Source organism: Zootoca vivipara, chromosome 15 (assembly GCF_963506605.1).
Source record: "Zootoca vivipara chromosome 15, rZooViv1.1, whole genome shotgun sequence".
Taxonomy (NCBI): Eukaryota; Metazoa; Chordata; class Lepidosauria; order Squamata; family Lacertidae; genus Zootoca; species Zootoca vivipara.
In genome coordinates, this window is record NC_083290.1 from 26,992,465 (window position 1) to 27,014,493 (window position 22,029).

The 22,029-nt window shown below is 45.4% G+C and overlaps 1 protein-coding gene across 8 annotated transcripts in view; it reads left to right on the forward strand.

Annotated features, from left to right (window-relative positions):
- The window catches only part of NCAM1 (neural cell adhesion molecule 1), a 228,459-nt gene that overhangs the window by 130,180 nt on the left and 76,250 nt on the right, over positions 1–22,029 (forward strand). For all 8 annotated transcript variants that reach the window (XM_060268501.1, XM_060268495.1, XM_060268496.1 and 5 more), the window contains exons 2-7: positions 14,178–14,252; positions 15,310–15,522; positions 16,796–16,939; positions 17,381–17,518; positions 19,355–19,472; positions 19,742–19,911. In XM_060268501.1, coding sequence (XP_060124484.1) covers positions 14,178–14,252; positions 15,310–15,522; positions 16,796–16,939; positions 17,381–17,518; positions 19,355–19,472; positions 19,742–19,911 — 858 coding nt within the window. The remainder of the gene's footprint in view (positions 1–14,177; positions 14,253–15,309; positions 15,523–16,795; positions 16,940–17,380; positions 17,519–19,354; positions 19,473–19,741; positions 19,912–22,029) is intronic.

A 22,029-nucleotide genomic window follows, 5' to 3' on the forward strand; every position in this document is an offset into this window, starting at 1 on the left:
GGAGAGCTCCTTGAAAATTGCCTCTGCTTCGTTTGGCTTGCTGTTTTCCTAGACGAGGAAAGGGCTGCTCTTGCTGCGATTGTGTCCACCAGCGGGGGATAACATTTTGCCCACTGATTACTGTCTCTGGCTTTGTGCAGAAAACAGTCAAGCAGATGGCGAGTGCCCAGCCCAGTGTTCCGGTCTAATAATTGCCTAGAGATGATCAAGAGTTTTAGCCATGTCAAAACTGCCCCCTCAACATAATGACTTTGACTTTTTTGGGATCTTGTTTTTGTGTTGTGTGGAAGGGGCCACAGTAAACGCTGAGCTGATGGCACAATGCTGGTTGTGGGCGATTTTTCTCCTGGTTTTGTTTGATTGCAAATTATGCTGTTCTTCAGTTGGCAGTCCACTTTCATGGCTTGTAATTTGGAGGATATGTTTACCCTAGAAATGTAAGCTGGCTTATGCCTGCTTCTTTTTCTTCAGTTGACCATTTCCCACTGACAAATTCTGGAGAGGGTTCCAGGAAATACCTGTGACTTTTACCTCTCTAAAGTGAAGATGAGTGCCTCTATAGCAAACTAAGGCCTGGGGGCCGGATGTGGCCCAGTCGCCTTCTAAATCTGGCCCATGGACGGTCTGGGAACCAGCATGTTTTTACATGAGTAGAATGTGTCCTTTTAATTAAAATGCATCTCTGGGTTATTTGTGGGGCCTGCCTGGTGTTTTTATGTAAGTAGAATTTGTGCTTTTATTTAAAATTCAAATCTGGGTTATTTGTGTGGCATAGGAATATTTTTTCCCAAAATATAGTTCGGCCCCCCCACAAGGTCTGAGGGACAGTGGACTGGCCCCCTGCTGAAAAAGTTTGCTGACCCCTACTCTATAGCCACTTAATCTAGGCCACTTAATCTAATCTTTCCATCTACAGTGGTACCGCTGGTTATGTTCTTCATTTGTTCCAGAGGTCCATTCTTAACCTGAAACTGTTCTTAACCTGAAGCACCACTTTAGCTAATGGGGCCTCCTGCTGCCAATGCGCCGCCAGAGCACGATTTCTGTTCTCATTCTGAAGCAAAGTTCTTAACCTGAGGTACTATTTCTGGGTTAGCGGAGTTTGTAACCTGAAGCGTTTGTAACCCGAGGTACCACTGTATATTCAAGAGTTTGGAAAAGCAAACGGGAATACCCTGATCCTCATCTATATGGCACATATCAGCCACATTCCCCATGTTTGGCTTAGTCTAAGGGCTTATCCACACTTTCTCCTGTCCTTAACCACCACACTGAGAGTGGCCCACAGCAGTTTAAATTTCATAGTTTCATTGTATTAGAAACAATGGTTTTTACAATTATTTTAAGATGTTTTTACATTCCCCCCATGCAATTAAAATAATAGGACAGAAACAATGACAACAGTTAAAGCAGAGCTAATTGAAGCAGATAAAGACCATTTAAAAGTGGGCCTAACAATCTCCTGAGATGTAAGGAATTCTGCAAGATAGGCACAGTTACAGAAAAGGCTTTCCCCATGTCCTAGTGTCAAATATTTCCAGGGCTGTTTACAATCTATTTATTAATGACTCTGAATACGAGTCATTGGAAGAGAGCAAACACTCCTTGTAAGCTTCCTACAGTGGTACCTTGGTTCTTGAACTTAATCCATTCCAGAAGTCCGTTTGACTCCCAAAACCGTTTGAAAACCAAGGCACGGCTTCCGATTGGCTGCAGGAGCTTCCTGCACTCAAGCGGAAGCCACACCAGATGTTCGGCTTCCGGAAAATGTTCACAAACTGGAACACTTACTTCCGGGTTTGCGGCATTCGGGAGCCAATTTGTTTGGGAGCCAAGTCATTCAAGAACCAAGGTACCACTGTATAGGAATCTGGTTGGCCACTATGGGAAATTTGATGGCCTTTGTGTCTTCTTATACAGTGGAACCTCGGTTGTCGAACGTAATCCGTTCCGGAAGACTGTTCAACTTCCGAAATGTTTGACAACCGAGGCACCAAAGCTGTTCGACTTCCAAGGCGCGTTTGAAAACGGAAATCATTCACTTCCAGTGGGGCAAGTATGCAAGTATTGCAGATATAGCCATCCATGAGCAATGCTTTACCCTCTACCTCACCTAGCTTCCCTTCTCTGCGACTTTTATAGGACTGCTATAGCACTTGTTTTAATAGGAACAAATATATGCCAATAACTCCTGATGGTCAAGGTTGTATCAAAAATGGTTTAGCAGCTCCAGCAAGGTGCATAAATCTGGCTTGTCCTAAAAATAGTTTTGTTACTTGCTATAGACCAGTCCTTGTTGATTTACATGTATGTGATTGCCAGTCTGAGGTGTTGGAAATATGTGACGATGGGGGGTGGGGGTGGGAATCCTGGTGGATCATTTCCAGAATATCTTTCTTCCTGGAACTTGCAAGTCTGTATCAAAATCGGATTGAAAATAGATTCTCCCCCTGCAAATTAAAGATCAGAAACATAACAAAATTTGGAGGTTATCTGCAGAGAAGCTGAGGAAAGTAACAACAAAGTTTCAGCTAAAAGCATCCAGTAACATTTTCCTGTGTAAAGCATGGTGGGGTTTTTTTTAAAAAAGTTGTTACAGTTTAACTGGCAAATATAGTAAATGTGATTTCTGATGCAGGAAGCAGCCATTTTGAATTCCAACCAATGGTCCCTGCAAATGCAGTTATTCAACTGGAATGAACCAGTGGGTGTGCTTCTTTCCATACCGATGAACCAATGTCATCTTCAAGATTCACAGAATCTGTCACAAGCTTCTGCACTTTTGTTTCAAAGGCAATACTTTGTTTCCTTATGCTTTGACTTCTGTGGGCGATCTTTTCTTCCCCATGTACGGGTGTGCTAAGAGGCTGCATTAGCAAATATTTAAAAGGAAACAGAAGAACTGCACTTAGCCGTTCTCCCCTGGGAAGAGGATGAGACACCGAATTAGCTTTGAGCAAGAGATTAATGGTTGCTATTTAAACAAGCAGGGATGGGAGCGGGTGGCATTCTGCAGAGAGCAGGGTTTCTGGAATTTCTGGTTCAGGATTCTGCATCGAGAGGAGTCTTCATTCTGCATGCTGGAACTTATGGTGGACACCAGGCAGTTTTTGCAAATATTTAGTTACCTTTCCCATTTCCTGAAATGTTTTTGTCTTGACAATAGTTAATTTTGTCGCAGGCCAGCAGGTGCAGTAGACGACCATGGTCGGGATGCATGTTGTTGTTTGTTGCAATGTGACTGCTTCTTCCATTTCCTTATAGAAGAAGCACTCAGTCTGTGTCCCATGGATATTAAGAACCACTCCATAACCTTCCAAGTGCCCTGGAAAAAATGGGACACCTTGTGGTTTTGGCGAGATCTCGGCAGCCATTTTGGGTGCTGCACTTTTGCGTGCTGTCACCCTGAAAAGGTGCTTTGGGGGAGGGACCATGATCTTGCACAGCACCCAAAGCACATTGGAGGGAGCAAGAGTGAGGCGCAAGTCACATGACTCAACCAGGAGTGTGTCCCAGAAGACACGCATCCTGGTTTAGGGCTTGAAAAAGTTGGATGGCGTGCAGCTCCTGCACTGCCACCTCTTCTGTGCAGGCAACTACCTACATGACAGTTGGATTCCTAGATTGCAGCCCAGAGGCTCCTCTTTAGCTTTAAATTTGCTGCTGAGAGATGAGACAGCCCACAGTTTCATCTACTTGCTTTTCTGTCAGTAGTCTTTCCCAACCACCTCTCTTTTGAGATCGTTTTAATTAAAGATGGCAAGGACTGAAACTTGAACCTTCTGCATGCAAAGCATGTGTTTTGTCGCTGAACTTGAGCATCTGCAGAGGAGGAGCTCCAGGGAATTGATCCAAGTGCACACAAGAGGGTCCTGATTCTCATTAGCCAATCTCACCTGAAAAGGGACTGGGGAGGAAACTTCCTTTCTATCCATCCATGTGATGTAGTGACCATCATGAGAGTGAAATGTACCCACCAGGTTGTCGCAATGGGAGATGTTACTGGATGCAGCACAGTTCAGTCAAACAGCAGGAGAAAACATTAAAAGAAGGAAAGAAGGCAGGTCATTTGGAAATGAATAATGGTTTCACAGCTACTCAAACGGTGCTGGGAAATTCTGCTTAGTTTGTGACAGTGAATGCTTGGGGACTGCAAACATACTTGCTGACTCAAAAGTATTTTGGTGCTTGAGGCAGAAAGTCCAGTTGACACAGGCTGATTAATGCAGGGTGCAATTCAGTGGGTAAATTCTCACGTGCAAGCCTTGTGGGAAAGAATGGCTCCATTTGTCTCCTCTGCCTGCCCCCCTCTGCCTCTCCAAGTAGGACTCCTAGTGTGCCACTCTGCAGATGGTAAAAGCAGCTGATTTGAAGGGCTATGGGGAACTCAAACAAGAGAAGTCCTGGGTGCCGCTTCTACTAATTCACCTGCAGATTTTAAAAGTACCGTATTGGCCTGAATATAACCCTCACTTTCTCCCAAAATTCCAACCGTGAAAAGTTAAAGTGTGGCTTATATTAACGATCTTACGGTATGCAGCCAGGAGCGCGGGGCAAACAGTGCCAGGAGCATGGCAAAGCGGCACCCGCCCCATGCATAGTCCCCCATCCTCTCCCCCAAGGCTGGAAAGGGAGAGAGTGAGGAAGGGGAACACCTGCCAGCAACGCAGAATGCCCCCCCCAAAGTATGCAACCAGGAGCAGCGAGGAATGGAGTGACTTATATTTGGGCGTCCCCCCCCCCCCAATTTTAAAGGTGCGGCTTATATTCAAGTGCGGCTTATATTCAGGCCAATACGGTAAATGGGGGAGGGGGGGAGATTCCTGGTTTGAAGCCAGCAGCCTGTGACCAGGTGATGTTACTTGCCACACCAGTAGCCTTGTACCAGTGCTGATGAATTTTCTTGCCCTCTGAATTGCCCTCTGTGGTATTTGGCTGCTGCAAGAGTCCTTGCCTCCGGTTCCCATCCATGTTATTTATTTATTTATTTATTTATTTATTTATTTATTTATTTATTTATTTATTGCCTCGCAGTGTAGGCTGTGAGATTGGGCCAGGCAATGAATTTGAGCAATGGATTGCCTCTGACTGCTGCTACGCTGTCAGGAGACGGCGCAGGGCCTTTCCGTGGCACGCCACAGCTGAGTCACTTCAGATAGCAAAAGCCATCCATTTCCCCAGGAGACGCTTTCCAAATGTAAGGCTGATTTTATGAATTGGGAAATTGAATCTCTAATGAATTAATATGGGTAGCAAAGCTTGGACAAATGTGATTGGAAGAAGAATGGGGAAGGCCTGCCAAGTGGCCTTATGGGAGCTTAATGCCTTAAATGACAGGGAGTTTATCGCAAATGGATGGGTTCAGTGGACAGATCAGACGGGGCTTGCTTCCAGGCTGTTGTTTCTTATGTGCTGTGCATGCTGCTCCCAGTTGGAGAATCCTTCCTATCCACGTATATTGCCCATTCCCCCCAGACCTGGAACTGAGGCTGAAAGACCAGCTTTTGTATTCTGTAAGCCAGCCATGCCTGACATAGTGCCCGCCAGCTGCTTTGGACTACAACTCGCGTCAGCCTACCACCAGCCCCCATAGGGGGCATTAGGTTAGGAAAGACTGCTGTAAGCTTAGCATCTACAGTGTCTCCTGCATAACTGCTATTTTAATCAATTGTTTTATATCCGGTCTTGGCTGGGGAGGGTGGGGTATTGTCAGGGGACCACCAGGGGTCAGCAGAGAGTCCAGGGAGTCGGGACGGGTTCTCCGATGCAGACGGAGCCCGGGATGTCAGCGCTTTGGAGCTGTCCACGTAAGGTGGTGCTGACGCTCAGGAAGCGGTGCAGAGCCTTGAGGATGCTGAGCGGGCAAGGTTCCCAGAGGGAAGGTTTGGAGGGTCGGACCAGAGTGCTCAAGAGGGGGAGGTGCCAGAAGGGACAGCACCGGCTCCCCAGCTGGGTAGTTCTGGTGGGGAGGATTCTCCACCAGCAGGGGGGGGGGGAAGAGGCGCGAAGAGAGGAGGAGATTCAGGACGCCAAGGGTGTTCTGTTGGCGGAAGTCGCGACGGGCGGCACTTCCGGATTCTGATTCGGAATAGAGCAGTCGTGCATTTTGATCCTCTGCATTGTACATATGTACATAATAAAACTCTGTAAAAACCAGCTACAGCGTTTGGAGCGCTTTACTTGTGAGGAAGCAATCAGCACCATTCCAGGTATAAATAAATTTATTATTATTTATTATTATTATTATTTTATTAGGAGCAGTAAGGAGGATAGTACAATTTTGTTGGGGTTGGGGAGAAAAATAAATAACATTTCCTGAGAGTGCTGGCTCTTTTTGTCAGGATTTAAATTCCCGACTCCCTAGGTTTTGAACTATCCTGGCATCATCTTGCCACTGACACCTTCAAAATGGGTCTTGGCAAGTGTATGAGCAAGAAATACCTGTTGGGGTGACTGCCATAGAATTTGGTTGTTCGCTGCCCTATAACCCTAAATGGTGTGAGGGTTAGCATGCAAAGGTTCTAATTAAGGAAATAAAATAAGTAGACTATACACACATGTTCTCAATTTCAGTCTGCAGTATCTCCTGTTAAAAGGATTATACAGCTATCCTTGGGAAAGACCCCTGTTTAGAACCCTGAAGAGTTGGGACCAGTCAGAATATACAGAAATGGACTACATAGACCAGTGGACTGACTTGGACCTCATCCACACTTCCGCTTGTCCTTGCCTAGAAAACAGAGGGTCTGTGTGGTCTCCCCGCTCCTTTCCCAGGGAACACCCACTCTTTAGCTTTAAACTGGAACAAACAGCAACCCACGGAAAACCCCTTGCTGCTTGCTCTGATTGAGCACTAAAGACTGGTTTCCCCTTCAGGGTGGAGGCAAGCAGCAGGACAAGGGGAAGTATGGATAAGCTACCTTTATATTCTCACTCCTTAGGCCCAGTTTGTTTAGACTTGCCTTCCTTCACCCCCTAAATGGCTTCATCATTGAAGATATTTAATATGCCCTTTCCTTCTAACTGGAGATTATGATAAGCTCATGGCTTCTGTCAAAAACAGCTAAGGCGTGTCTACCTCCTCCTTCCATAGTACTTGACTTCCCATAATATTCAGTATTCATTCCACTCGCTGCTGCCACCAGAACAAAACAGAACACGAGAATGTTCTAGCCAGTATTAACACACAAGGGAAAAACTGTATGTGTGGCAGCTGTTTGTGGCAAATTACATTTACTTCAATATTTATCCCTGTTGGTGGTAGCTTTTGATTATGAAGCCGTCTAGGATGCCACACTTCAAAAAAGACTATCTCCTTTTGTTAGTAGATTATTATTATTATTATTATTATTATTATTATTATTATTATTATTATTATTAACCTATATTAAATCAGTTGACAGTTCTTGTAACAACTAAATTCCAGTATTTTGGAGGCCTCAAAATTTGAAAGCTCAGAATTTGCCCATCTGAACAGCTGATATACAGCATTTTCCCATCCTGCTGGTATCCAAGTCTCACTACTTTTCTCTCCGGAAACATGGGCCAAAGCCCCACCAAATCATTCCCCCTTGTTCTCTTCCTCCCCCCAGTTGATCCAGCTGTGCAATCAGTCCCATTGTCAACCTGTTGTCCTTTAGCAGCATCTTTCAAACAAGACGTTGAAATTTGTAAAGGCTGGATCAGTGACTGTCAGCAGAGGCTTATTTATAGGAGCAAACAATGTCCGTCTTGATGTGGGAGAAAGTAAATCGAGCGTAAAGGAAACAGGTTTCTTCTTGTCAGCACTTTGAAGAAAAACCATTTGAATTTTAGGTGGCGCATCCCCACACCTCCCTTTTTTCTTCAGCAGAAGGAACCCAAAAAGGACTAGGAAAGGCAGAAGAAAGTAGCTCTTTACATAGGCTATAGTTACCCTATGGAACTCCTTGCCACAATAACTTACATGGTTTTGAGAAAATATTAGACAAATTTGTGGAGGATAGCTGGGCTATCAACAGGTGAATAGAACCTCCAGATTCAGAGACTTGGGGTAAGGAACAGGTGCTGTTCTCATATCTTGCTTGGAAGCATCTGGGTGGCCTCTGGGAAGGTAGGCTACAATCTATGGCCAGTTGTCGGGCATATTTGGAGTAGTAGTCCAACAACAACTTGCAGGTAACAGTTTGGAGAAGGTTGATCTAGAGCAGGGGTGTCAAACTCAAATTCATCGGGGGCCGCATCAGCAGTTTGGTCACCCTCAAAGGGCCGGTTGTATCTGTAGGACTATGTGTCCACTCTTTATTATCATAAATTATTGTCACTGCATTCAATTATTACTGTTTTTTGTAATAATGTAAGTAATAACTAGCTCTGAAAGCAGAAACATAGTCAGAATAATGGCAAGTAGATATTCAAATGTACAATTATTGTACAATTTATTGAAAAATGATTTTTGGAAACTGCACTGGGTGGTGAAGGCTCGCTAGGGTTTCATGCAGGACCTTTGTAGAGCTACTAGTACCTGGAGATGCTGGGGTCCTTCTGCATGCAGGACAGATGTTCTGCCAGTGAGCCACCACCCTTCACCAAAGGGACTGGCTGAGGTTGACTCACTGGAGCTGCTCTCCTGGTTCCAGGGTTTAAGGGCCAGAAGTATAAAGCAGCATCCTATGTTTCTGAGGAGAGGGAGGGGAGGGGAGGGGAGGGAGGGAGGAAGAAAAGAGGGAGTGGGAGGGAGAGAGGAAGGAAGGAAAGAGGGGAGAGAAAGAAGAGTAGGAAATAAGGAAGGGAATAAAGAAGGAAAGAAAAAGAAAGAGGGAGAGAAGATGGAAAGGGAGAAATAAGGAAGGAAGTAGAGGGAAAGAAAGAATAAGAATGAGGGAGAGGAAGAAAGATGGGAAGGACAGAAGGAAGGAAGGAAGGAAGGAAGGAAGGAAGGAAGGAAGGAAGGAAGGAAGGAAGGAGGGAGGGAGCAGGAGGGAGAGAGGAAGGAAAGAGGTGAAAGAAGAGTAGGAAAGAAGGAATAAAGAAGGAACGAAAAAGAAAGAGGGAGAGAAGACAGAGATAAAGAAGGAAGGAAGGAGAGGGAAAGAAAGAATAAGAACGAGAGAGAGGAAGAAAGAAAGGGAAGGGGGGGGTCGCCGCCTTGATTCAGCGCCAGAAAAGAGTGCGAAGGGTCCCAGGGGCAAAAAGCATTTCCCGTGCAGCGTGAGGCAGCGGGTGTCCGTTTTAGGAGAAGTGCGTAAAGCCTCAGAGTTGCACGTTCTTGAGGCTGAGCCGCGGCAGGAGGAGGAGGAGGTGAGGCAAGAGGAGGAGGTGGCAGCTTGCCAGGTCGGTGCCCGGCAGCGCCGTGCGGAGAGTCCCGAGCTTCTGGGACACAGCAGCGCTCTGTAGCACTTTGAATCCTCCTCCTCCTCCTCCACGCGGCGCTGCTGGGTGCTTTGTCTGTCCTTCAGCAGCAGCAGCCGTTTCCAGGTGCCGAGCCGTGGCAGGAGGAGGATTCAAAGTGCTACAGAGCACTGCTGCGTCGCAGAGGCTCGGGACTCTCCGTGCGGCGCTGCTCCGGCCGCCTTTCTACCCCCCCGGCCCCAGCTGTTTGTCGGCACTTTGTCGGCACGACGCTTCAGCAGCAAGGTCCCGCTGCTAGGTCCCGCTGGCTGGGGCGCTTGGCGGGCCACATGACGAGGTCTGGCGGGCTGGATTTGGCCCCCGGGCCTTGTGTTTGACACCCGTGATCTAGAGGGACCATTGAGCTGATACGTACCTTTCAAAATCAAGTGGCATAATGTGCAGTGAATACCAGGCCCTGCAACAACACTGGATGTTGAAGCAGCAATTACATCTCTGAACGAGACAGGCTTCAGCCCTGGTGCAATGTTGGTTTTGGAGAGAACCAAGCTACTGGAGACCTTCTTTAAGTAGAGATGCCAGGAATTGAACCTGGGACTTTTCAGTTATTTTTGGAAGGGATGCCATGGTGGCTTGCAGCCTAAAAGCTTAGAAAACATAAGCTGACAATCAATAAGACACATCAAAAATTCATCAGCCTAAAAAGAAAGCAGGAAGGCAAAGTCTTAAATTTTATGCATTATAAAAAAAGCAGGCAAGGTATGGCCCTTTTTGCAAGGTTAATGTTCCGGATGCGGTTTGCACACCTTAACCTCTATGTGACCTCTGTCAGTGGGGCTCTGGTTGTTTGCTGGTTTGGAATATTTATATATCTCACAATTGCAAGTTCTCTGGACACAAATAAAAGTGCCTTTAAGCTAACAAAAGTTACTAATCTGCCTCGCCCCGCAGTAACCTGCTGGGGCTAGAAGAAGCAGGAGGCAGAAAAGTCCTGTTTTTTCCTATAGCAGCCTGCTACATTCCTACACTGGGTACAATGGATGGGGTGTGTGTGTGGAAGGCACTCTGGCCTTTATCCACCAGCCCACTCCCTTGCCTGCACTCAGTTCCTTCTTGCCTGTGGCTACAAGGCCTAGGACTTCAGTACGAGACTGAAGTAAAAATTTAATGCCATGAAGTTGTAAAATATAAAATGTAGAACAAAATAAAAGCAATAGTGGAATAAAATGAGAACCAGTGACAGTACAAAAGATCATTGAAAAGAAAAGCCTGAAAAGCCTGAGGAAAGGAAGTAGAAGTCTTCACTTAGTGCTGAAAGAACCATCACATAGACAACAGGCAAAATTCAAGCAGGTGTCCAGTTTTTTAAATGCCCATGTATGCATTTTTGCACACATTTGTTCTAATTGACATATTTTTGTATGCAATTTTGCCTAATATAAAGCATTTTTGTGCATTCTTCCCCCCCCACTTCAAATATCCACATTTCGGTCCCCACTTTTCTTTGACATGTGCACTTTTTGACTGGAGACGTGCAGGGAAGAGTGAGTTTCACATGGCAGCTGCATTTCAGCTCACACGTTCTCTGACCTGGGCTTGGGAAATGCAAATTAGGTGGGCTCACATTAAAATAAGAAGTAACTGAGGGTTCATCCACACTTCTGATTGTCCAGTGCCTGGAAAGCACAGGTTGGCATGTTCTTTCTCTTGCCCTGCTCCTTTCCCACTCTTGAATGCTAAATCAGAGCAAATGTCAATCTTGGGAAAATCTAAATGGCTTTTTGCTCTGATTGGGCTCTGACAGTTTTCTTGGGTTTGGGTGGGGAGACAACAGTGGGACAACAGGAAGTGTGAACAAGTCCTGAGTTTCTCCACTGTCCTTGTGTGCTGCTAAGGAAGAATACTGCTGCTGCTGTCTTAAGGAGACTGATTCCTTTCCACAGGATCATTGTGGTTTTAAAATTCTCTATGTGGGGGGCAGATAGGCACATGTATCAAACAGCTTTGTGGTCCAGCCACCCCTGAAACGAAGCCAGTTTTGTAGTGCTGGACCACTAAAGAGTTTTAACAAATTAAGCATTTGCAGGAAGTAGAGGGATGGAGGAAAGTTTTGGCTATGCTGGGCTGAGCAGTTGTTCTATTATGGTGATTGTTTTCTCTCCAACTAATGGCTGCAATTTGGAAATCGCACACATTAGGTCAAACCTCTTGAAATCCTTCTCTGACCTGGACTTGTTAGGCTAGGAAGCTCCGACAAGTTTGTCCGTGGAAGTGAGCCAGGATCCAATTATGCCTTCCCTAATGGCTCATTACTTATCACGAAAGACCACAATGCTCACAGATTCTGGAGTCCAAGAGAGAATGTGTAGTTGTGATGGAGAGGCATTTATGGTACTGTATGGAACAAAAAGATCCCCAGCTAGCAAGGCACAGAGGAAGAAGGTGTGCTCTGATGTATCCCAGCATTGCAGGGCAGACGTCTGAGACAAATCTGAGGGCCAACTTGAGTTTGGCAAAGAACCAACTGATGTCTTCTCCAGTTGTTCTGCTGGGATCCTTCAGCTTTAAATTTCACTCACAAGTGGTTTGAGGGCCAGGGAACTCCCATACAATGGAAGGCAAGAATTGGGTCGGAAGATAGACCCCTGAAACAGCCCTCCCCATCCTGGTTGCACTCCAAATCACATCATCCCTGACCATTGGCCTTGACAGCTGTTGTGGCTGATGAGAGTTGGAGCCACACAGCATCTAGAAGGAAGCATGTTTGAGAAGGCTGGCCTAGAAGCTCAATCAATGTAAGCCTGAGTAGACCCTTCAAAGTTAATAGACATGACTTGGGCTTGCCCACACTTCTGCTTATCCTGCACGTAGGCACAGGTCTGAGTGGTTTTGCCTTTGGCCCACTGCTTCCCTCCCTCCCCAGAAAAAGCCTGCCCTTTAGCGCTAAATCAGACCAAACTGATCTGCTGAAATCCAGATGGCTGTTTGTTCCGATTCAGCACTAAACTCTGGGTTTTCTCGGGGGGAAGCAATGGGCAAACAGAAGTGGGAATGAGCTCTAACTCAGTAGGTCCATTGTGGGTCCATTTCAGTGGTCCATTGTGATTATAACGTAGTTGGATACAGAGGAATCAAAAGCCCTACAGTGTAACAGAGACCTGTGAGCAAAACCTCTTGAAGTGGATTTTCCTTCTAGATACATGTTTTCTTTTGGGATGACCACTTCTGAGACTACAGCTTTGTGCATTCAAATTGCTCGTGTGTGCCTGGGCTCTTGAGCCCCATAGCTGAAACCCCAGCCTTGGTGATGGGCACTGCCCAGTGTACAAGAGTGGGTGCCAGGGCAATAAATTGAAGGAAGGCACCACATCTCTTTGGTCCTGGGCTATTTAGGTCTCACCACACTGAATCTAATAAACGTTTCACATTCTATTACTGCGTTTGGCTCTTCCATTCTGTCTGGGAGTGAATTATGTTAAAGTAATATGGATGAGCAAAATTAGATTACCTAGAAATAAAGTAGAGGAAAAGGGCAACCAGCATATTGGAAAAGAGAGATAGTCACCTCCAGTGCCGTCACAAGAGCGTACAAAGACTTTCAAGGGGGAAGTGTACTGGAGAGAGGGCAGTTCAAAAGGCAGCGTGCTCATGGACTAATGTTAAGGGACTAACTGAGCATCCAATGTAATTCTCCTTGCCTATGTAGAGCCCAATTCAGAATACAGTAGTTGGCATGACTCTCGATTATTTTCTCATAGACAGACAGACAGACAGACACACACACACAGAGAGAGAGAGAGAGAGAGACAGACAGACAGACAGACAGACAGACAGACAGACACACACAGAGAGACAGAGACAGAGACCGACCCCTACACATGGGGCTGCTAACAAGCCCCAGATGCTATCAGACTGTTCCTGTTGCTCCAAACCAAGTTATAAGCTGGTTATAATGTAGGTAAAGGTAAAGGGACCCCTGACCATTAGGTCCAGTCGTGAGCGACTCTGGGGTTGCGGCGCTCATCTCGCGTTATTGGCCGAGGGAGCCGGCATACAGCTTCCAGGTCATGTGGCCAGCATGACAAAGCCACTTCTGGCAAACCAGAGCAGCACACGGAAATGCCGTTTACCTTCCCACTGTAGTGGTACCTGTTTATCTACTGGCACTTTGATGTGCTTTCAAACTGCTAGGTTGGCAGGAGCTGGGACCGAACAACGGGAGCTCACCCCGTCACGGGGATTCGAACCACTGACCTTCTGATCGGCAAGCCCTAGGCTCTGTGGTTTAACCCACAGCGCCACCCGCGTCCCATACTATATTAACTTGAGTCTAATGCACTATTGAATCTAATGTGCACCTCAATTTTCAGAACCTTGAAACCAAAAAAAGTACTTGCTGGCGAATGTAAATGTGCCATCTAATCTAATGTGCATCTTAATTGTTGCACTGTAATTTGGCCAAAAATGGTGAGCATTAGATTTCAGTAACTGCAGTAACTAATTTTACAAAGTAGTGGCATCCCTGCAGAAGGACAGTTGCTCCTTAATTTATGTGGCAGGATGTGTTCTAACCTTCCTCTCAACTATAGGTCTACTGGTGACAAAAATAGTTTCTCAGTAAATCCATATTAATGGCCCATTAAAGCACAGTTATAGGCATGAACAGCTAGGCTTCACTGTGGTGCGTTCTTAGCATAAGCAAACATCCTACAGTTTTACATGACAAAAGTGGTACAACTAGTTTGAGAAGGCTCTTCCAATCTACAACAGATTTGTATTTTGTTAAGTACAAATGCTGTCACATCATAGCGTTTCTCTCTGATCTGCTTCTTTTTGTTTTTTTGTAGTCTCTCTCCAGGTGAACATTGCTCCAAATAAAGTGGAGGTGCCTGTTGGAGAGTCCAAATTCTTCTTGTGTCAAGGTGAGTAATGACTTCCCTCTTTGGCTGTTCATAGCTGCTTGGGGTGAAACATTATTGGTTAGTCAACATATCGCTTGTGGGAAGGCAGAATCCCTTGTCTTAAGATCCCATTACATGACAAGGTTCCTTTACACTGTTCCACCAACAAGCTTTGGAGACCACCTTGCATGTGCTCTCATTCTCCCAGCTTTACACAAAGATTACTTATCCAAAGATGTTGTAAGCATTTACCACAGCATGGTGAAACCACCCTTTCCTCTAGCATAAGCCAGCAATTCCATGCATATCCAAGTCCCACTGAATACAGTGGGGGCTGTTTCCTTTAAGCATGCATAGAATCGGGATAGAAGAAGGAGATTCTTCAGGAAGTTGTCTTGAGACATGATTTTGGCCACTGGGTGTAAAAGCGTACTGAGAGTACGCAGAGACTTCTGTTTTGGTGGGGCATGTTCAGAAAGCTTCTGTTGCTTGTCTAGATTCTAGAGTTTATTTTGTGTGTGTGCTTGGATTCCAATATATTGTAATCTGTGTCTAGACCTTTGGTTATAAATTGAAACTAACTGTAAAGAACCTGGCACCTTCTATATTGCGAGTGACAGAGACCCAAAGGTTTTAGAAAACATCTTCGGTGTCCTCTTTTTAATATATTTCAAGCCCTTTCTTGGGGAATTCTAGAACTGCTGTGAGAAAGCTAACTCGCCCCACCGCCACTTTAAGCCTTGTGAATGCTTTTCTAATTTTCCCTGGGACCTGAGCTGCAAGTGGTCAGTGTGTAAAATCAAATGAATGCATAGCAAATCCTTAGAATCACAGTACCTATCATCTGCAGTGCAAGGGCTCCCATGAACACCAGGGCGTTAATACATCACAAATTTGAACCTTCACCCACCCATGACTTTATTCCTTGGTGTTCAGTAAAGCTTTATCACCTGTATGGTGGGCCCCAAGAGCAGTGATTCTAAAAGGCTGCCCCACACCTGCCCAGATTCTAAGGGGTTGTCTGAATGATTCCTAAGGAAGAGGGAACCTCCAATGACTTTTATCCTTTTTGATTTAGTGACTGGAGATGCCAAATCCAAAGAAATCTCCTGGTTTGCCCCCAACGGTGAGAAGCTGACAACAAACCAACAGCACATCTCAGTGGTGCGGACAGAGGATTCATCTACTCTCACCATCTACAATGTCAACATAGACGATGCTGGCATTTACAAATGCGTTGTCTCCAGTGAGGAAGGCGATGTAGAGGCCACTCTCAACGTGAAGATTTTCCGTAAGATACCTGACCTATTTCCTTTCAAAGGGTGGGAGAGCTAGGTGGGAGGGCAATTTTACAATGTCTGTCAAGAACATTGTATGCTTACATTTGTACATCCCAATGTCTTCCAGTTTTTGGAAGAATGTTGATGAGTTTCAGCCCTTCAGACTAGGTGTCATTCCAGCTAACAGGGCTTTCTACTGAGGACACCCCAGTAATGGTGCCCCACCCCAAAACCTTTATTGTCCCAGCTCCTATAGGTTAAGAAGTGGGCCTCACTGGGTTCTATGCCATAGGGACCCCAAATGCTGTTCTTTTCTTAGGTTTCTTTGCGTTCTAAATATTTTTGGCTCATGTTTTATGGTAGTTCTGTTAAGCACTTTGTATTTTCCTCGTGACTAGTCACTTTGTGGGTAAAGGGAGGATATAAATATTTCCAGCCAACCGATGAACTCACTGCATTCTGGTGATCAGAGCCTATTGAACCCTGCAAAACAAGCAAATGATCCCTGTGTGGTTTTGTTTTCCCTTGTCTCGCTTGAGTTTCCTAGAGGCATTTGCACTGTAAGATCCTCTTGTAGTCAGAGGTATACATAGGGGTTGGCGAAACCAGCCCCCTCCGGGGTGCAGCCCCCTGCAAGAATCTATTGAGTGTATGAGGTATATGTGTGAGGAGACACACTGCTGCTGTCGTGGTGAGAGCGAAGGAGAAACTTCCTGTCCTCACACCGTGACACAAAGGCATGTGAACTTTTTCGTCCTTCCTCCTCGACTCACTCTCGCTCCAGACACTGAGTACTTGGGTTGCATAAAATGTAGTAATTTCTAATGTGGCTACTGCAGTAAAGTGATTTTTTTTTTCAGGAGGGGGGGTGCCAGTACTGCTCCTTGCTGTGGGTGCTGAAACAGCTCCTTGCCAAGGGCGCAAGGGACCCTAGGCATGCCTCTGCTTGCAACGCTAGTGGCTTTAGCAAACTCAAAAGAGCCAAGATGGTGACCTGAGCAGCAGCCTTTGCCTTCGCTTTGCTGTTCTTTACATTTTAACTTTTGCTGCTGACCTTGTTTTTTTGGATTGCCTAGGCCGATAAATGCAGTGGGACACTGTGCCTCTGTTGGGACTTCAGGCAGACTGTTGGGTGGATACTCCAGCTTTGGCTTTCCTGCACGGAGCAGGGGCTGGGCTGGATGGCCTTACAAGGACCCCTCCAACTCTGTGCTTCTGTACTTAGTATGTGTCACTTGGGTGTATAAGGCCAGACGTGGTTAACTCTCCCTGCTTGCTTTCCAGAGAAGCTGACTTTCAGGAATGCTCCCAGTCCACAAGAGTTCAAAGAAGGAGAGGATGCGGTCATTGTGTGTGATGTTGTCTCCTCGCTGCCTCCCGCAGTCACATGGAAGCACACGGGCAGAGATGTTGTTCTTAAAAAAGATGGTAAGGTGGTGGTGAGGAAAGAACTCTGAACATCTTTATCGCAGTGCCAGAACCTAGTTGTTGTGAAATGTGAAGGGGAGCACCTGGCATCAGCAAGCAGAATGAAGCACTGAGGCTGTCAAACAGACCCTGTGGGGCTTAGTGCAGGTGCATAAGAGGTGGGAAACTTGAGAGCCCAGGACTAGATTTAGAATACATTTGTATGTCACCTACTAAACCTCCTTGCTGCTGCAATTGGGCTTCCTGTGTTCATCAGCTCTTATTCCTGGTTTGATTGGACTCAACTTCTTCCAGGCCCTGGTGAGCTTGATTATGGAAACTAGGAGAGAGGGAGAGAGAGAGAAATGCTGTTATTGTCCAAGATGAACCTATCAGGGATAGCTGTACAAAAGACTCTTAGGTGGCCACCATCAAGCTTTCTGTTCCATTTTTTTCTTGCAGTGCGGTTTGTTGTGCTGCCCAACAACTACCTACAGATCAGAGGGATAAAGAAAACAGATGAGGGGATGTACCGGTGTGAAGGAAGGATCCTGGCTCGTGGAGAGGTTGATTTCAGAGACATTCATGTCATTGTCAATGGTGAGTTCGGAACGTAGGAAGCTGCCTGCCTTATACTGCGCCAAGCTACCTGCCCACCTTTCCCAGTATTCTCTACAACAGGAGAGGGGAGCCTCGGGGCCCCAATGGGAGTCTCCAAGCCTCTCCTTCTGACCCCCAGGGCTCTTCCCAGGCCACACTCTAAGGGTTGATCACTTTCACCTGGCTACAATGTCTCATTGAACTATGATCGTGCCTCTTCCTTCCCAGCTTTGGGTATGTAGAAATCTCTGACTTCTGTGTGGCTGCTGGAATGTAGCCCAAAGGCAAGAGTTATATCAGTTGTTCTGTCTACTTTGCCTCTGGCCCCTTCCAACATTGGTACACGACCTCCAGAAGGTCACCCATGAAGGAATAGGTTCTTGGACTGACCCAAGGTTTTCACTCAAGATGCTCTCATTGACTTGGCAGTGGCTTTTGGGGGGCCGTATTAATGTGTGTGTGGGGGGGGGGGTTGAGACAAAATAAGGTGCCCTATCTGGAAAGATGGGGGATTGGATGTGGGACCTTTTGCATACAAAGCATTTACCATTGAGCTATAAAAGGTAAAGGGACCCCTGACCATTAGGTCCAGTCGTGACCGACTCTGGGGTATCTGGGGTTGCGCGCTCATCTCGCATTATTGGCCGAGGGAGCCGGCGTATAGCTTCCAGGTCATGTGGCCAGCATGACAAAGCCGCTTCTGGCAAACCAGAGCAGCACATGGAAACGCCGTTTACCTTCCCGCTGTAGCGGATCCTATTTATCTACTTGCATTTTGACGTGCTTTCGAACTGCTAGGTTGGCAGGAGCTGGGACCAAGCAACAGGAGCTCACCCCGTCACAGGGATTCGAACCGCTGACCTTCTGATCAGCAAGCCCTAGGCTCAGTGGTTTAACCACAGCGCCACCTGACCATTGAGCTATAGCCCTCCCCAAAGATACTATCTATATTGGAAGCTGTCTTCCACTGAGTCAGACATTTGGTCCAATATTGTTTGTTCTGTAAGGTAAGGACTCTACAGGGTCTCATGTAGAGAAGCTTCTTTCCTGTTGCTTGATCCTTTTAACTACAGAGTGAACCTGGGACCTTGTCCATTTTAAACATGTGCTCTGCTATTTAGCCATCTCCCTTGCTCCTAAAGAGCCTTAGAAGAGAGGCTTTGCTGGCATGGGTGGGGGAAGGAAGAAGTGCAATAACCTTCTCCCAAGCTGACACTTCTCACAACCAAGGAATTCAGAGGCATTTCATAGCCAAACTTCTCATGCAGAAATCACAAGTGGTGGCACATGGAGGTTTTCCTTTGGACTGGGACTGCTAACATGAACAATTCAAACTAAACAGCCAACCTTTTCAGGGAGTATAAGTTGAAGGGTAAAAGTTTTGTTTCTAACATTGCACATTGCATTAACTGAATGGAACAGTATTTGAAGTTCCCCAGAGTCACAGGTTGGCTGCATTTGAGCAGTGAAATGGCTTGTAGGTGCTAAATAAACAGTACCAATATGTCACTTTCTGGACATGTTTCTGCATCTATGTTTGTTTTTATTTGCCATGTTGCAGAGTTTTGATCAGTTGAGAATTTGGGGCTTTGGAGACCATTAAGAGTCCTTGCCCATAAACTCTGTTAGCATATTGCAAGAAGACTTCTTTTTAGTAATTGTGCAACTAAATCAAACACCAAATAGTGGAGAGGCAAAGAGTGGGGAGGACGCACAAGAACAGGACTCTTGCCTAGAGTCCATTTGGCAATGGTCTTGGCCTCTTTAACTGCTCTGCCTCTCTATCTGCTGCTCATCAAAAGTGTATCTATTGCTCTTTGTTTCTCTTTCTTTCAGTGCCTCCTACTGTTCGATCCAAGCAGAGCACTGTGAATGCCACGGCAAATCTCAGCCAGTCAGTCAAACTAGTGTGTGATGCAGACGGCTTTCCAGAGCCAACCATCAGTTGGACCAAGTAAGATGTGCAGCATCTCGGGTCATGTTCATTAGCAGTGTGCTAGCAGGTTTTAGTTGAGAGGCACTGTTGCTATGGAACACCGGGGTGCCCCAAAATGCTTAGTGTTGTTGTCTTGCTTTGACCCAAATTAACTCTCTCCAAGAGCATGGGTTGCTTTCCTTTTAATCTCCTTCAGTTCCAGTCACTTTGCTTTTGAAAGCCAGCCCCAACTGATAAACCCCACAGTTGAAATAACCACATCTGTCCATGTGCTTTGCATCCTTCAGGGATGGGGAATCAATAGAAAGAGGTGAGGATGATGAAAAGTACGGCTTCAGTTACGATGGCTCAGAGCTGACTATTCGCAAGGTGGAGAAGAACGACGAGGCAGAGTATCTCTGCATCGCTGAGAATAAAGCTGGTGAGCATGATGCCACCATACACCTCAAAGTCTTCGGTAAGTTGGGCTTTTATTACTTTTCTCTGATCCAAAAATAAGCAGACAAAAGTTGGTCTTAGGTATCTGTTGGAAGGTTTAGTTAAATTTCTTAAACACCTGTTTCTAAAAAAGACTCATGGGATCTTAAAGAAGTTAAAACATATGAAAACTAAAACAATATATACATATATAGGGCCTAACCTTTAACTAACCTGTTCCACTAGTGGAAGTCATAGAATCATAGAGTTGGAAGAGACCACAAGGGCCATCCAGTCCAATCCAGTGCAAGGACTCCCGCTACCTCAACAGAGCTTCACCTCCTCTTCCCCCTGGTGCATGGAGAGGAAATGGGAGATTGTTCCTTCAGACAGGCGGAAATGGAAATTGAACAATCTCCTTAGCGCTATGTCAAATTCCACCCTCATAACCACACCACCGCAGTAGACAGAGCCTCAGGAATAATGAACTAAAAAAGTTGTAAAAGTAACCATCCTATCAAATGCTCGGAAGTAAATTATTTATTTTGTTTCATTTGTTTACTTTAGTTTTTCATTTGAATTGCTTTCCCTTAGGCATCTTGAAGTAATTTTTAAACAAAAAGTTTAAGTAGTTCCATGTGTGTGCGTGTGCATATATATAACAACAACAACAGCACACGAATAAATATGTCTATACCTGGTACATGGATAAAAATGAGTTTGCTAGTCCCCAGTTTAGCTTCCCAGATTTCATGTAGTATTTGACAAGTTTCTAATTCTGGAGAGAGCAATCCAAAAGGGTATGGAGAGATAATCAAACCGCCCTTCTCTGCTGGACTCAACAACAGAGTGGAAGGTAGGTGTGTGGGATCAGGGCTGTAGCTAGGAGGTGGTGAGGTGGGCCCCCGCCAGGGGCGCAGGCGATGAAGGGGGCGCAAAACCGGCTTTAAAAATGTCCATAAATATAAATATTATTGCCTCAGAGGAAATGGTTTTAAATAGAGGGTGAATTGAAGGGCGTGGGGGTGGGGTTGGAGAAGAGGCAGAAAGAAGAGCTAATTTGTCTGTGGCTAGGGGTCGCAATCTAGTCGGTTCTGCCGGGGCGCAAAATCACCTAGCTATGGGTCTGTGTGGGATACACTTTCTCTTCTTATGTTCTGGGTTTGTCTACCATTATTATTATTATTATTATTATTATTATTATTATTATTATTATTATTATTATTATTGCTGCTATTGCTGCTACCTACTAGTTGCTTTCCTCACAAAAGTGACCCAAAGTGACTAACGAAAGTATGGTAAACATTAAAACCAATCATAACAAACGCAACCACTAAAATACACATTTTGAGAGAAATTTCCCCGCCCATTGACTTTGGTTGTGGGAAATAAAGCTCCTGCACTCACATGGTTTTTCTCATGTCCCAGGAGCTTATCAGGGTGCCCTTCCCATCAGGATCCTGACCCACATGCACACACTTGGGGTGCTTCCTCTTGTGTGTGATGTTGGGGATATCTGAGAGGAACTACGGTAGCTGCAGACCTTTCCCCAGCCTCCTGAAGGAAGCATCCTATGTTAAACGTCTCACGAGGTTGGACCTTTCCCTCTGCCATTAGATAGTGAGAACCAATCGACTCTATGGCCCCTGAGATGCCCTGGGTAAAAAACAATGCCTAGTGAATATTCAGCTGCTCCTTAAAATCTCTTTCTGCAGTGTGCAAGAGCAAAAATATGCAAAATGAACAAGCTTATTATGCAAATTAACTTTCATTATGGGATTATAGTGTACTTTAATATGATCCATCAAAAGCTAATGTTATATTGTATTTTTTTCCCTGACTGTGTTTGATTTGTATTGTTTAGTTAAGTACCCTGGAATAAATGTTTATGAATAACACAAATGCCTTAAAAATAAAGAAACAAAGACGTTAATTACATTTCAATCGTATGGATTTCAGTGAGAGAATTTGAGCACAATCCTATGTATGCCTCCTCAGAAGGACACTTATATTGGTCTTATTCCTAGGTTGTTATTGGAGTGCAGCCAATATTTGGTTGGATTGTGGCCTTATATTACTATCTAGCATTATTGTTCTTAAGAATAATAAATTGATTATTAAGATTCATGTATACAGTTGCAAAGCCCTGATAGGTTTT